General features: G+C 39.2%; 2 protein-coding genes across 2 annotated transcripts; both read right to left on the bottom strand.

Moving 5' to 3' along the window:
* Positions 1-8,949: 8,949 nt before the first annotated feature.
* LOC114411203 lies at positions 8,950-9,551 on the bottom strand. Its single transcript, XM_028374955.1, has 2 exons — positions 9,514-9,551; positions 8,950-9,343 (listed from the first exon to the last, which is right to left on the bottom strand). Exons 1-2 carry the CDS (start codon positions 9,549-9,551, stop codon positions 8,950-8,952), a joined length of 432 nt encoding a protein of 143 aa, XP_028230756.1.
* A 2,687-nt stretch (positions 9,552-12,238) lies between these two features.
* LOC114411202 lies at positions 12,239-13,240 on the bottom strand. Its single transcript, XM_028374954.1, has 2 exons — positions 12,797-13,240; positions 12,239-12,562 (listed from the first exon to the last, which is right to left on the bottom strand). Exons 1-2 carry the CDS (start codon positions 13,238-13,240, stop codon positions 12,239-12,241), a joined length of 768 nt encoding a protein of 255 aa, XP_028230755.1.
* Between the last annotated feature and the right edge of the window lie 1,166 nt (positions 13,241-14,406).

The raw sequence follows: 14,406 nt of genomic DNA, 5'->3' as shown, positions 1-14,406 counted from the left end.
AATATGAAAAAAAAATAGTATAATTTTTTATTTATAAATTGAAACTTTAAAAATAGTATAAATTGAAACATTGCACATGCACCAGTCCTCGCCTCAAACAACAGTATCAAGGTCAAGGGTATCAAATTGAAGGTCCAATATCGCATGACACTCACAATGCAATGCACAAAAGGAACCACACAGGGTGACACCTCCTATTGACTACCGATAGGATGACATCTCCTATACTAACAGAACACTTGAAATGACACTACTAGAAAATAGACTTTTTATATCGATTATTAAGGACTTTCAACATCGGTTATTAATAGATGTTGAAAGTACCTACGTTAAAATATCAACGTTAATGTTGTTTTCTTATCACCAACATTGGTTTTAAGAAAAATCGATGTTAATTGTAAATAACAACATCGATTTTTATAAAAATAATGTTGTTGTTTACTGATAACATCGGTTTTTCTAAAAACCGACGTTATTTTTCACTGACAACATCGGTTTTTTTAACAACCAATGTTATTTTTTTGGATTTTTTTAATATCATATCTATTTTTTTAATTATCAACCTATAATTATTCATATGATAGCTTATCATTCAAAATATATCACCAAGACTTATAAACAAAAATTTACACAAATTAATATATCACTAAGATTTCTAAAGAAAATATACCATGCACTAAGAGTAATTATAAACAAAAATTTTCCACAAATGTGTTAAGGATGTTTCAATTCCCACAAAATATGCCACCAAGACTTATAAACAAAAATTTACAGATCAATAATAGTATTGTATAATGTACTTTAATTACAAACAAATCCAAAATAAAACAAAGTTAAAAGTTGCATATGGGAACTCAACTATAATTTAAGTTCCAGCTTGCACATTTTGTGATTGTGCAAAAGTCCTCCATCCATTTCTGTAATCCCTTCCAAGTTCAGATGGGTGAATCCTACAACTTTCATAAATGAGTACATGTGTTCGGAGGTCGGCAAGTGTACCGATTTGTTCATGTAGTATAAAACGGTAAGACCGAGTATCGTATCCTCAGGGAATTTATTTCACTCAAACATTGTACATTCAATGTGCAAACATTTGTATGGATTAAAAGCAGAGTAAATATCAAGTTGGATTCTGGACTAAAATCTATTTGAACATAAACTAAATATCTAAATTATGAAGGTGAAAACTATCAAGTAAAAAGCGTTGGGTCGTTCTACTGAATTTCTCTTGATGTTTAATATGTATTTTTCTCTATTTAACATTATCCTAATGTTCTTATGCTGAGAAACTACTCAAACCAAGATCCCTCTAGTGAATGAACCTAACTCTCTTTAAACTTTGTCCTTGATCCCTCAACAAATTTAGTCTAAAAGAGTTGCATTAAGCCTACAATATAATATGGACTAGATCACTGCACTTCATTCCTAAACATGCAGATTTCTAGCTTGCTCTACCAAGTTCTAAGGCTTTAAAGCATTTTCCAATGCTAAAAATCCTAACTATACATACAAATGGGTGATCAAGCCACAAACATGTAAAATAAGCATAGATAGAAGCAATGAACACGTAAAAATAGCATTAAATAGATAGTGAAAGAATGTTACATCAAGGTTTTCAGCAGAACTCCCCAACAAAGAGGCTTAGCCTTCCATTACAAGCAATGCAATCTCACAATACAAGGAAGGAATAGTTTTGAGTGAAAGAAAATGGCAAAAGATGGTTGAGGATGTCTCCTACAAACCCTAAACTTCACTCCTTCTAACCTAAGCTCTCTCTGTTGCTCTCTTTCTGTCTTCTGTTCTTCAAAATATGTGCTCCCTTAGAAAATTCGCCAACCTCAGAGTTATAAAGGCTCTTAGAGCTTTCAGCTTTCGAAGGTTCGCTTAGCGAGACTGGCTCGCTAAGCGAGAGTAAGTGAATTTTGGCTTAGCAAGACTGGGCGCGCTGAGCGTGAGAAGAGACAACGTCCTCACTAGGTGGGCTGGATGTGCACCGGGCAAGCACATCTCTGACTTATCCTCTTCTAGGGTTTCCTAACCCGCTAAGCGAGCTGTATGCCTCGCTAAGCGAATGCTACTCGCTGAGCGGATCTACCTCACTGAGCGAGTCATCAGCTACTTGACCTTCTCTTCTTTGGCTTGAAACTGAGTTGGATTCAACATCAATTCACAAAATTGGAGTTCTTACTTTATAAAATCACACTAAACAGAAAAATATGTGCAATTCCTACAAAAAGAACCATAAATTGGAGGTAAAACACTAATTCCTTACATATATTCAACATCAAACTAACTCATGAATAACAACTAATAAACTTCCCCAAATTTACAATTTTGTTTGTCCTCAAGCAAAGAAATAATAGTTTACTTGTCCTCAAGTGACAGAATTCACAGTTGTTAACCAAAAGTGTGTTTGTTCGAAAATATTCAATCACATGAAGAGAGATAACTAGCAATACTTCAACCAACAGCCCTTCACAAGTCATGTTTTATTTCAAAGATATAAACATGTTCATTAAGCAGCACAAATGAAATAAGCTAGCAAGCAAGACAGGTATCAAGGAAGGTTCATCAAGCTTAATCCTCACGGCTATTGTTTCTCTCATAAGCACAAGTGTTTAAGGTAATTCTTCAAATCAACAGCCAACACAAGTCTCAACCTTTGCATTTCATCTCATGCCATACAATCACAAACACACAAATTGAATTTGAAGGACTTTCTTGGCTTGTAATGAGACTGGACTACAAATAATTCATGGTTTTTCTAGGATGCAAAACTTAGATTCTAGGAGAGCATTCATCCTTAGATCACCTTTTTTCTTTAATTCCTAGTTTCTATTGATATGCCACAATCATAGAAAATACTTAGCTCAAGCAACAACACACACAAAGCTTTACTTATTCTTGAACTCTTTTTTATTTTTTATTTTAGCAGTTTATGATTACTGCTTCTTTATACAATTTTTTGTGGTTGTTGCTTACCTTACTTGCAATCAACATCACCCAATACACTCCCCCAAATTTGGGACAATTTTGTCTTGAACCAAAATGCTCTCCTATAACCTAAGGAAAGGTAGACGGAGATTATAATTTCAATCAGGCTTAGGGTTCAACTCATTCAATCCAATTCAAGCTCAAAATGGGTGTAAGGGTTTAATCATTCATGAACAGGATAAGGTGTTGGATCGAGTGGCCTCAGAATAATTAAGAAGGGGGGTTGAATTAATTATTCCTAAACTTTTACCAATTAAAAAATTACTCTTCTAAGGCTTTTACTAAATTGTTAAGAGAACGAGGAGTAGAAGAGAAACTTAACAGAAAGTAAAAGCAGAAATTAAATGCACAGTGGAAAGTAAAAGAGTAGGGAAGAAGGAAACAAACAGACAAGAGTTTTTATACTGGTTCGGCAACAACCCGTGCCTACATCCAGTCCCCAAGCGACCTGCGGTCCTTGAGATTTCTTTCAACCTTGTAAAAATCCTTTTACAAGCAAAGATCCACAAGGGATGTACCCTCCCTTGTTCTCTTTGAACCTAGTGGATGTACCCTCCACTAGAACTGATCCACAAGAGATGTACCCTCTCTTGTTCTCAGTCAAACCCAAGTAGATGTACCCTCCAATGTGTTGAGACAAAGATCTCAGGCGGTTAAACCTTTGATACTTTGTGAATGGGGATACAAAAGAATTCTCAGACGGTTAGTCCTTTGAACACTTTTGTATTAAGGAATGGGAAGAATCAAAAGAATTCTCAGACTGTGTCGTTTTGAATTATTTGACAAGGGAGAAGGGAGACACAAAAGAATTCAGGCGGTTAGTCCTTCGTTCTTTTGGAAAAGGGAGAAGAGAGACACAAAAAGAATTCAGGCGGTTAGTCCTTGGCGAATTCTTTTTGGCAAAGGGAGAAGAGAATGAAAAGATGAATAGCATAAGTTTTCAAGGTTTGGAAAACCAGAAAACTTCAGAAAGCTTTTGGTACAAAGAAAAAGAAGAATTTCAAAGAGATTCAAGGCTTGTAAAGGATTAATCGAATGAATGTTAAAATGTGTATTGAAAAGCAAATCAAAGCCTTGCTTTTATAGACTCTTCATGTTTGGCCAAGAAGACCATTTAGAAGTGTTATAACTTTTAGAAAAACTTAAAACCAATTTGAAAAAGTCAAAAACCTTTTGAAGAGTTACATCTTTTGATTTATCAGAAACAGTCACTGGTAATCGATTACCAAATTAGTGTAATCGATTACACAAAGCTTTTGTGTGAAAGGATGTGACTCTTCAGATTTGAATTTGAATTTCAACGTTCCAAGGCACTGGTAATCGATTACCAAAACATTGTAATCGATTACAGCTTTTTGAAAATAATTGGAACGTTGTAAATTCAATTTGAAAACTTTTTCAAAACAATTTTGCTACCAATAATCGATTACAACAATCTGGTAATCGATTACCAGAGAGTAAAAACTCTTTGGTAAAGGGTTTTGTCAAAAACTCATGTGCTATTCAAAGTTTTAAAAAACTTTTTAATACTTATCTTGATTGAGTCTTCTCTTCATTCTTGAATCTTGAGTCTTGAATCTTGATCTTGAACCTTGAATCTTGATTCTTGTCTCTAGACTTTCTTCTCGAGTCTTGAATTCTTCTTGATTCTTATCTTGAACTCTTGAATTGTTCTTGATTCACTTGAGTTGTTCTTTGATTGATCTTTGAGATTTTTGTCATCACCTTTGTCATCATCTTTTGTTATCATCTTTGTTATCATCAAAACACCTTGGAATCACCTTTGGTTCACCATGAAGCTTTGCTTCTACATAAGGCTATTTGGCTAAGTAGCTAAATCAATCAATCATGGCCTTCATCATTTCCAAATCATGCATTCATTCAGTATTTAGAGATTCATGCAAAGATTGATACTTGATGCTAGTCGTTGTCTCACAATTTAAGTTCACACAACTTATTGGGTTATAGCCAATGATTTCCTTCACTATTTACCTGTCAAACAAACTAACATTTTCACTCACACCCTTAATTCATGTTCTTTCTCTTCTAACAACCACATACTTATTCAAGGCATGTGATCTAACATCGCAATTCACTCAGTTCATGCAATCAATCCAATTTCAAACCAATCCATAAACACCAAAGATTTAAACCAAGACACGTTTCAAAAACCAAACCATTGTGCATAAAGTTTAAAAGCTGTAAACTATTCCAAAAACTATAAAAGTGCTAAGTAAATAAGTAAAATTAAACTAAAACTGAAATTTAAAAGTTGTGTCTAAATGGAAGAAAAATAAATGGATCCTGTCTTCACTCCTCCTGAGCTGGAGCTGGGTCATCACAAGGTGGTGAAGGGGCATCCTGAGCTGGCATTGGAGTGTCCTGAGCTGGTGTGGGCCAGGGGTCCTAGGTGCCCTACACTGCTATCATGTCTGCAACGTAATCTGTATCTGCAACGACATCTTCCTCCTCAATGGCCTCCAAAGGCGTGGTGACAGGAGTGTCCTCGAGCGTTTCCTCTGGTTGTGGCTCCTGGGCTGTAGGAGCCTCACCTCCCCCCACAGGAGAAGGGTGGACTCCTGTCCAGGCCACCTGGGCCATGAAATCCTCCATGCTAATGATGGGCCGATGGTGAGCCAAATTGTGAATGCTCTACATCACCAGGCATAAGCCATGGTGAAGGCTCTGCAGCATTGGCACCAAAATGTCTGAGCTCTGAGCGGAAGGGCCGGAAGGTGCTATGAGTGTTGGAGGGGCAGGAGCAGGAGCTGGTGGTGGTGCTGGTGCTGAGATAGAAGCTGGAGCAGAGGTGGTGGTATCATAAGGTCCCCGAGCCCTAGTCTTGCGGGTCCCCGAAAAGGTGATCATGGGATAATCCGGGTTCTAGCAGTTCTTTCAGATATATGTCAAATTAATGGCAGGGCCCAGAGACTCAAAAGTCAATGAATCAAGAATAACTCCCCGGGCGATGCACATAGCAGTGATGATTGCGGGAAATCCGAGCCTAGAGGAGTTGGACTGGGCCATCTGCGAGATCTGACCAGAGATGATCGAGCCCACGTCCATGTCCATCTTCATGACGAGTCCGTATACCAACCTCGCCCTATCCATGTTCAGATTAGAAGTATGAGAGGTGGGGGTAAGGTTGGAGTATGATAAAACACTCCAGGTCTGGGCAAGAGTGGTGAGGTCTTTCCTTAGAAGCTTCCAAGGCGCTCCCTTAGTGTTCAGAACAAATCCTCGCCCTGGAATGTAGAGCTTGGATGCAAGCTCCTGTGGGTCCGGATGTGAATGACAGAACCTGGAATATGTGGAGTACCTCTCCCCTGGCTCCAAAACCACGGGGGTCTCCAGGAATGTGTTGAGGGTCGCAGGATCAAACTTGATTAACTTGCCCCACACCCTGACCTGCCTCGGGGACTTATCCTCTGGATCGAACAAATTAGCATAGAATTCCTTGACCAGGGCCACATCAGTGCGGCCATCAGGCTGCCTGGTCAAGGCCTTGTGCCACCTCCTCATCTCGAGCTCCTTTCGGAACTCGTCGTACTGGGTCAAGTATAAATCAACATTCCTCTCTGGGAAGATGTTTCTGGCATGTACATTTTGCTCATAATGTTCCCAGGCGACCTCAAAAACGAATCTTGTCGTATCATAGGGTTCCTGAGATCGGGATGTGGATGATTTCCTCTTTCTGGAGGCCATCTGCATCAAAAGAATCACAGGAAAGAAAATTAGACAGGTTTTATTGAAGACTAAAAACAAAAAATAAACCAGAAAAAAGGACTGGGCGCTTAGCGAGACAGACTCTCTTAGCGTGCCTTTAGAAAATAACATGATACGTTTAGTGCGAAAGCCGCGCTTAGCGCAACTACTAAAAAATAAAGACCCTGGCTAAGCAAGACACCCTCACTTAGCTGAAACAACACAATGGCTAAGCGAGCATGGCTCGCTAAGCCTTATTCTCTGACAGAGAGCTAATTGCGCTTAGCGAGATAGACTCGCTTAGCATGACACACTAAATGGGCTTAACGCCAGTGGGCGCTTAGCGCGACTTAACTACTGGAACATAAATGGCTTAGCGAGCCTGCTCGCTAAGCCCAATTCTAAAACAAAGAAGAAATTACGCTTAGCGAGCATGACTCACTTAGCGCATGAACAAAATTCAGCAAAACTAAATTGCCTTGGGCTTAGCGAGACATACTCACTTAGCTCAAGCTTATTCAGACTTCAAAGGCATGGTGGCTTAGCGAGCGTGGCTCGCTTAGCCGCAACTAGAATGCCAAAAGCCTCTATAACTCAGACCTAACTAAACTAACTCGCTAAGCATGACATGCCGGCTTAGCAAGTTCATACGAACTCAGAAATTAAAACTTGAAATTTAACTGCTTGAAAAGTCGTAGTGCAGTGGCTTAGCGAGTTCATACATATATGCATAAATTTAAATAGAAATGATGAACTCGCTTAGCGGGACAGACCCACTTAGCATGTTCATCAAAGAACCCAGAAATTCATCCAAAATGAATGAACTCGCTTAGCGAGTACATCGAAATTTCCAGAAAAAATTGGGGCTTTGAAGCCTTAACTCCCTAGCCACTTCCAAGCATAGGAAATCTAAGCAAAGCCCCTGTAATCAACCTACATTATACGCTAAACTAAAGCCCTAAAAACATACAATCAAACAACTGCTAACAAATAAGCAACAACAACACTAAAGCCCTAAAAACATACAATCAAACAACTACTAACAAATAAGCAACAACAACACAGAATCAACATCACAAAGAGAACTTAAAATGTCTTCTACCCTAGGGTTCAAAATTTAAATTCAAAATGACAAGGAACTGAAGTACTTACTTGGATTGCAGAGATTAGTGAGGAAAATGAAGGCAAGATGCAGAAAGGAAGTATGAGTACAGTGCAGGAATTGCCAATGATTGCAAGAAGTGAGAGGAAGGAGGTTATATGATTGTGCAAAAGTAACTACCAAAGGGAGTTATGTTTTATTTTTGGCAGTTTCGACTGACTCGCTTAGCGTGAGTGACTTGCTTAGCTAGCACTCAGTGATGTTTAAATTTTTCAGGATTTAAATTCATTCGCTTAGCGGGACAGGCTCGCTTAGCCCAATTCGAAAATTAGAAAACCCGATAAGCTTTTGGGCTCAGCGCACAGGTGCACGCTTAGCGAGTTATGTAGCTCTGATTGGTCTGCAACTTCCGCTAAGCGGGACATGGCCAGCTTAGCGGATTAAATGCCTCAAGATGCAGTAGTGGGGTCACGCTTAGCGAGATAGTCTCGCTTAGTGCTATGCCATTCCAGAGAGAGTTTTGGGCTTAGCGAGTATGACCCGTTTAGCCCAATTGACATGGGGGTCCAGGAAGAGAGCTTACTGTGCTTAGCACACAGACGTGCTTAGTGAGAAACTATGTCGCACTCAGCGAGCTGGCTCGCTTAGCCCAATTCCATTAAATGCAATCCAGAGAGGTTTTTAGGCTGTCTTGCTTAGCGAGACCCCTTCAGCCAATGGATGGGGGTTGGCGCGCTTAGCGAGCGATGCTACTCACTCAGCGCATAGGGTATGTCTCGCTTAGCGCATGAGGCGCGCTGAGCGAGTAGATGACTGAAAATTTTTCTAAGTTCTTTCCTCATCCAATGCTTCAGAGAAGCTTTTGCCAACCCCTTTAACATACAAAACATGCTTAGTATTTTACTCTAGCAATCACAAATAAGTCAAAAACTAACTACATGCAATGATGAACAAAAAAAATGATTGAGAAAATAAAGAAAAAGCTAGGCTCCCTCCCAATAAGTGTTTATTTAACGTTACTAGCTTGACATATGTTACCTCTAAGGGTCCTGTAATTGCAAAATGGTGGTCAATTTCTCAATGTTCCCACCGTGGTATAGCTTCAATATCTGGCCATTCACTATCCATGTTATATTCAGAGTTTCTGACTAAGGGTCAAATAATTCCACTGCTCCATAAGGCTTGACATCCTTGATGGTGAATGGTCCAGACCATTTAGACTTTAACTTGCCTGGAAATAGCTTCAATCTTGAGTTGAATAGCAGAACTTGTTGGCTTGGCCTAAAATCTTTCTTTATCAGCTTCTTGTCATGACAAGCCTTCACTTTTTCTTTGTACAATCTTGAAGACTCATAAGTATTCAACCTCATCTCTTTCAGCTCCAAGAGTTGCAACTTTCTCTTTTCCCCTGATAGAGTCTCATCAAAATTTAAGAACTTCAAAGCCCAGTATGCTTTATGTTCCATTTCTAATGGAAAATGGCAAGCTTTGCCATAAACCATTTGAAATGGAGATAGGCCTATAGGGGTTTTGAAGGCAGTCCTGTAAGCCCATAGTGCATCATCCAGCTTGCTAGACCAATCCTTCTAAGTGGAGGCCACAGTTTTCTCCAGAATCTTTTTTAGTTCCCTATTGGAAACTTCAGCTTGACCATTTGTTTGTGGCTGATACAGTGAGGCTACTTTGTGTGTGACATGATAATGGCCTAGCACCTTCTGCAGTTGGCTGTTGCAAAAGTGAGAGCCCCCATCACTGATTAGGACCCTATGCATTCCAAAGTGAGCAAAAATATTCTTCTTCAAGAACTTCACTATAGTTTAGACATCATTCTTTGGGGCAGCCACTGCTTCAACCCATTTGGAGACATAATCCACAACCACAAGGATATATTCATTGCCAAAAGATGGAGGAAGAGGACCTACAAAGTCAATTCCCCAGGAGTCAAAGACTTCCACCTCCATTATATTCTTCAAGGGCATTTCATTTCTTCTAGAGATTCCTCCCATTCGTTGACATTGATCACATTGAGTGGCATGTTCATGAGCATCTTTGAAAAGTGTTGGCCAAAAGAATCCTAATTGCAGGACTTCAGTTGTTGTTTTGTCTCCATTGTAATGACCTCCGCATGGTGAATTGTGGCAATGCCACAATATGCTCCTTGCTTCTTCCTTTGTTACACACCTTTGCAAAAGGTTGTCAACACTAATTTTAAACAAATGTGGGTCATCCCAAACATAAAATCAGGCATCATGCAAGAATTTCTTCCTTTGCTACCAAGTCAAATCTTTTGGAATGATTCCAGCTGCCTTGAAGTTGGCCAAATAAGCGAACCATGGCCTTTCATTCACCATGAACAACGATTCATCAGGGAATTCATCTCTTATCTCTAGCTCCTTCAAAGTCACCTCTTCATTGACTAGTCTTGACAAGTGGTCCGCCATAAGATTTTCAAATCTTTTCTTGTCTTGGATCACTAGGTCAAATTCCTGAAGCAACAAAAATCCACCTGATTTATCTAGCTTGGAGTCAGCTTTATTCAATAAATACTTAATGGCTGCATGATCAGTGTAAACAATAACTTTCGATCCCACTAAGTGTGATTTGAACTTTTCCAAAGCATACACAATTGCAAGCATTTCCTTCTCTGAGGTGGCATAATTCATTTGGGCATCATTTAAAACTTTGCTGGCATAATAAATAGCATGGAAGACTCTACCTTTTCTCTGGCCCAATACAACACCTACAACATAATCACTTGCATCACACATGAGCTCAAACTCTTGGCCCCAACCTGGTGCTGTAATGACGGAAACAGACACTAGATTGGTCTTTAGAGTGTTGAATGCCTTCAAACACTCTTCATCGAATAAAAACACAGCGTCCTTATTGAGAAAATTACTGAGTGGTTTGACAATCTTTGAAAAGTCTTTTATAAACTGCCTGTAGAACCCAACATGCCCTAAAAAGCTTCTCACTCCCTTGACATTCACTAGAGGAGGTAGCATATCAATCACATCAATTTTAGCTTTATCTACTTCAATCTCCCTCAGAGAGATTTTGCGGCCCAACACAATTCCTTCTTGAACCATAAAATGGCATTTTTCCCAATTAAACACTAAGTTGGTCTCTTCACATCGTTGCAAGACTCGCTTTAGATTTGCTAGACAACAATCAAAAGATGAGCCAAAGACAGAGAAGTCATCCATAAACACTTTGATGCATTTCTCCACCATGTCAGCAAATATTGCCATCATGCATCTCTAAAAAGTTGCTGGAGCGTTGTCAAGACCGAAGGGCATTCGTCTATAAGAAAACACACCAAAATGACAGCTGAATGCTGTCTTTTTTTTATCATTTCGGTCCACAACAATCTGATTGTAGCTAAAGTATCCATATAAAAAGCAATAAAATGATTGTCCAACCAACCTTTCAAGCATTTGATCCATGAAGGGAAGTGGGTAGTGATCCTTTCTGGTGGCATCATTCAATTTTCTATAATCGATACACATCCTCCACCCAATGACGGTTCTTGTGGGGATCAAATCATTATTCACAATTCGAATTACCATCATGCCTCCTTTTTTGGAACCATCTATACAGGGCTAAACCATGCACACTGTCTGAAATAGGATAAATGAGACCTGCTTCTAGCAGTTTAAGTACTTCCTTCTGCACTTCTTCCTTCATAACTAGATTCAATCTTCTTTGTGGCTGTCTTACAGACTTATAATCAGCTTCCATGTTGATCTTATGCATGCAGTAAGAAGGGTCGATTCCTTTGAGATAAAAAATGTGCCATCCAATAGTTGCCTTGTGTTTCTTCAAAACTTCCACTAGCTGAGATTCCTCCTCCTTTCTTAAAGAATTGATGATGATCACTGGACTTGCTTCATTTTCTCCCTAGAACACATACTTCAAATGCTCTAGAAGAGTTTTTAACTCCACTTTGGCCTTTTCTGCCGGAATGTCCTTATTCAATTCTTCAAATACAACTTTTTCAGAAGGATTTTCTTCTAAACCCTCTAATTCTTCCAAACAGTTCTGCAATTCTTTTTCTTCCTCCGTTGTCATACACTTCATAGTATTAGTCAGTGCTTTTTCCAGTGGGGACTGCAGCACCATGGCTCTAGCTACCATGTCTACCTCATGTTCAACCTTTTCTACCTTAAAATAGGCCTTATGGTCACTTGGGTGCTTCATGGCTTCAAACAAATTGAATGTAACCTTCTGGTCATCCATACTCATTTCAAGATTACCTTTCCCCATATCAACCACACAATTGGCTGTTAACATGAAGGGACAACCTAAAATTAGTGGGATTTCAGCATCCTCTTCAATGTCCATTATCACAAAATCTATAGGGAAAGTAAATTGACGCACTTTGACCAACACGTCTTCCACTATGCCATATGGCCTTGTAATTGAGCGATCTGCCAGCTACAATGTCATTCTTGTTGGCATGATTTCCATCTCTCCAATCCTTCTGCACATGGATAGAGGCATCAAATTAATGCTAGCCCCTAAGTCAATAAGGGTTTTTCCAACTGACACAACACCAATTGAGCAAGGGATTGTGACACTCTCTGCATCCTTGTATTTTGGTGGAAGGATCCTCTGAATAACAACACTACAATTTCCCTCCAACATAATATTATCACTGTGGATATATTTGCCTTTCTTGGTCAATAAATCCTTGAGAAACTTGGAGTAGAGTGGCATTTGTTGCAAGGCTTCTCCAAATGGGATAGCTATCTCCAATTTCTTGAAGATATCAAGGAAACAAGTGAAGTGTCATTCCTTGTCCTTCTTAGATGGCACCAATGGATATGGTGCTTCTTTCCCTGTACATGGAACAACCTCCTTCTTCTTTTCTCTGGCCAACTCACTCTTTGTCTTTTTCTCTTCCTCATTTTCTCTTTTTTTTTCATTCTTTTGTTGTTCTTCTTCACTTATTTTTTTCTCCCTCATCTGATCTTCCTCATTTTCTTTTTCTGCCTCAGCTTCTAACTCCTTCTCCTCACCAGTCCTACTTTCATCCTCCATCATGGTCTCCCTCTTGCTTCTAGTTATGACAACCTTAAATTCTTCTTTGGGATTTTTCTCTGTATTAGCTCCAAAACCTCTAGAAGAATTCTTAGCTATTTGCTTAGCTAACTGTCCCACTTGGATCTCCAGGTTCTTGATGGCTGACTCAGTGCTCTTATGGTTGGACATTGAAACTTGCATGAACTGAGCCAAAGTCTCTTCCAGCTTAGTGGTCCTCTCGTACAAGCTAGGCCCCTGATTCCGAGGTCTGTTGGATGGTCCTCCTTGGTCTTTATTGAACTGATTCTCTGGATGTGACCTCCATCCTTGCCCCTGATTTTGATTGAAATTTCCTCCTTGCTGGTAACCTGAAAAACCGCCTGCATGAAATCCTTGTCTGTTTTGATTCCCCATGTAATTCACTTCCTTTGTAGCATCATCTAAGGGTAAGCAATAGCCAGATTCATGTGCTCCTCCACATATGCTGCAACCTCCTGTTGGATCGAGTGGCCTCAGAATAATTAAGAAGGGGGGGTTGAATTAATTATTCCTAAACCTTTACTAATTAAAAAATTACTCTTCTAAGGCTTTTACTAAATTGTTAAGAGAATGAGGAGTAGAAGAGAAACATAACAGAAAGTAAAAGCGGAAATTAAATGCACAGTGAAAAGTAAAAGAGTAGGGAAGAATGAGACAAACACACAAGAGTTTTTATACTGGTTCGGCAACAACCCGTGCCTACATCCAGTCCCCAAGCGACCTGCGGTCCTTGAGATTTCTTTCAACCTTGTAAAAATCCATTTACAAGCAAAGATCCACAAGGGATGTACCCTCCCTTGTTCTCTTTGAACCTAGTGGATGTACCCTCCACTAGAACTGATCCACAAGAGATTTACCCTCTCTTGTTCTCAGTCAAACCCAAGTAGATGTACCCTCTACTTGTACCACAAAGGATGTACCCTCCAATGTGTTAAGACAAAGATCTCAGGCTGTTAAACCTTTGATACTTTGTGAATGGGGATACAAAAGAATTCTCAGGCGGTTAGTCCTTTGAACACTTTTGTATTAGGGAATGAGAAGAATCAAAAGAATTCTCAGACTGTGTCGTTTTGAATTCTTTGACAAGGGAGAAGGGAGACACAAAAGAATTCAGGCGGTTAGTCATTCGTTCTTTTGGAAAAGGGAGAAGAGAGACACAAAAAGAATTCTGGCAGTTAGTCCTTGGCGAATTCTTTTTGGCAAAGGGAGAAGAGAATGAAAAGATGAATAGCACAAGTTTTCAAGGTTTAGAAAACCAGAAAACTTCAGAAAGCTTTTGGTGCAAAGAAGAAGAAGAAGTTCAAAGAGATTCAAGGCTTGTAAAGGATTGTATGAAATAAGTGTAAAAGTATTGAATGAATGAATAAGTGTATAACAAAGCCTTGTTTTTATAGACTCTTCATGTCTGGTCAAGAAGGCCATTTAGAAGAGTTATAACTTTTAGAAAAACTTAAAACCAATTTGAAAAAGTCAAAAACCTTTTGAAGAGTTACATCTTTTGATTTATTCAGAAACAAACACTGGTAATCGATTACCAAATT

The sequence above is a fragment of the Glycine soja genome, chromosome 5 (assembly GCF_004193775.1).
Source record: "Glycine soja cultivar W05 chromosome 5, ASM419377v2, whole genome shotgun sequence".
Lineage (NCBI taxonomy): Eukaryota > Viridiplantae > Streptophyta > Magnoliopsida > Fabales > Fabaceae > Glycine > Glycine soja.
Note: the sequence above shows the minus strand (reverse complement) of the source record. Positions and strands in the feature narration are given on the sequence as shown.

Excerpts from the sequence above, each read along its gene's own strand:
- LOC114411203 (XM_028374955.1), bottom strand. The coding sequence starts at position 9,551 with ATGGGGGCTCTCACTTTTGCAACAGCCAACTGCAGAAG. Across the intron at positions 9,344-9,513 it reads GCAACAGCCAACTGCAGAAG|GACTGCCTTCAAAACCCCTA; the intron begins GTGCTAGGCCAT and ends ATGGGCTTACAG.
- LOC114411202 (XM_028374954.1), bottom strand. The coding sequence starts at position 13,240 with ATGGGGAATCAAAACAGACAAGGATTTCATGCAGGCGGTTTTTCAGGT. Across the intron at positions 12,563-12,796 it reads AGAAGGAGTTAGAAGCTGAG|AAATTGGAGATAGCTATCCC; the intron begins GCAGAAAAAGAA and ends GATATCTTCAAG.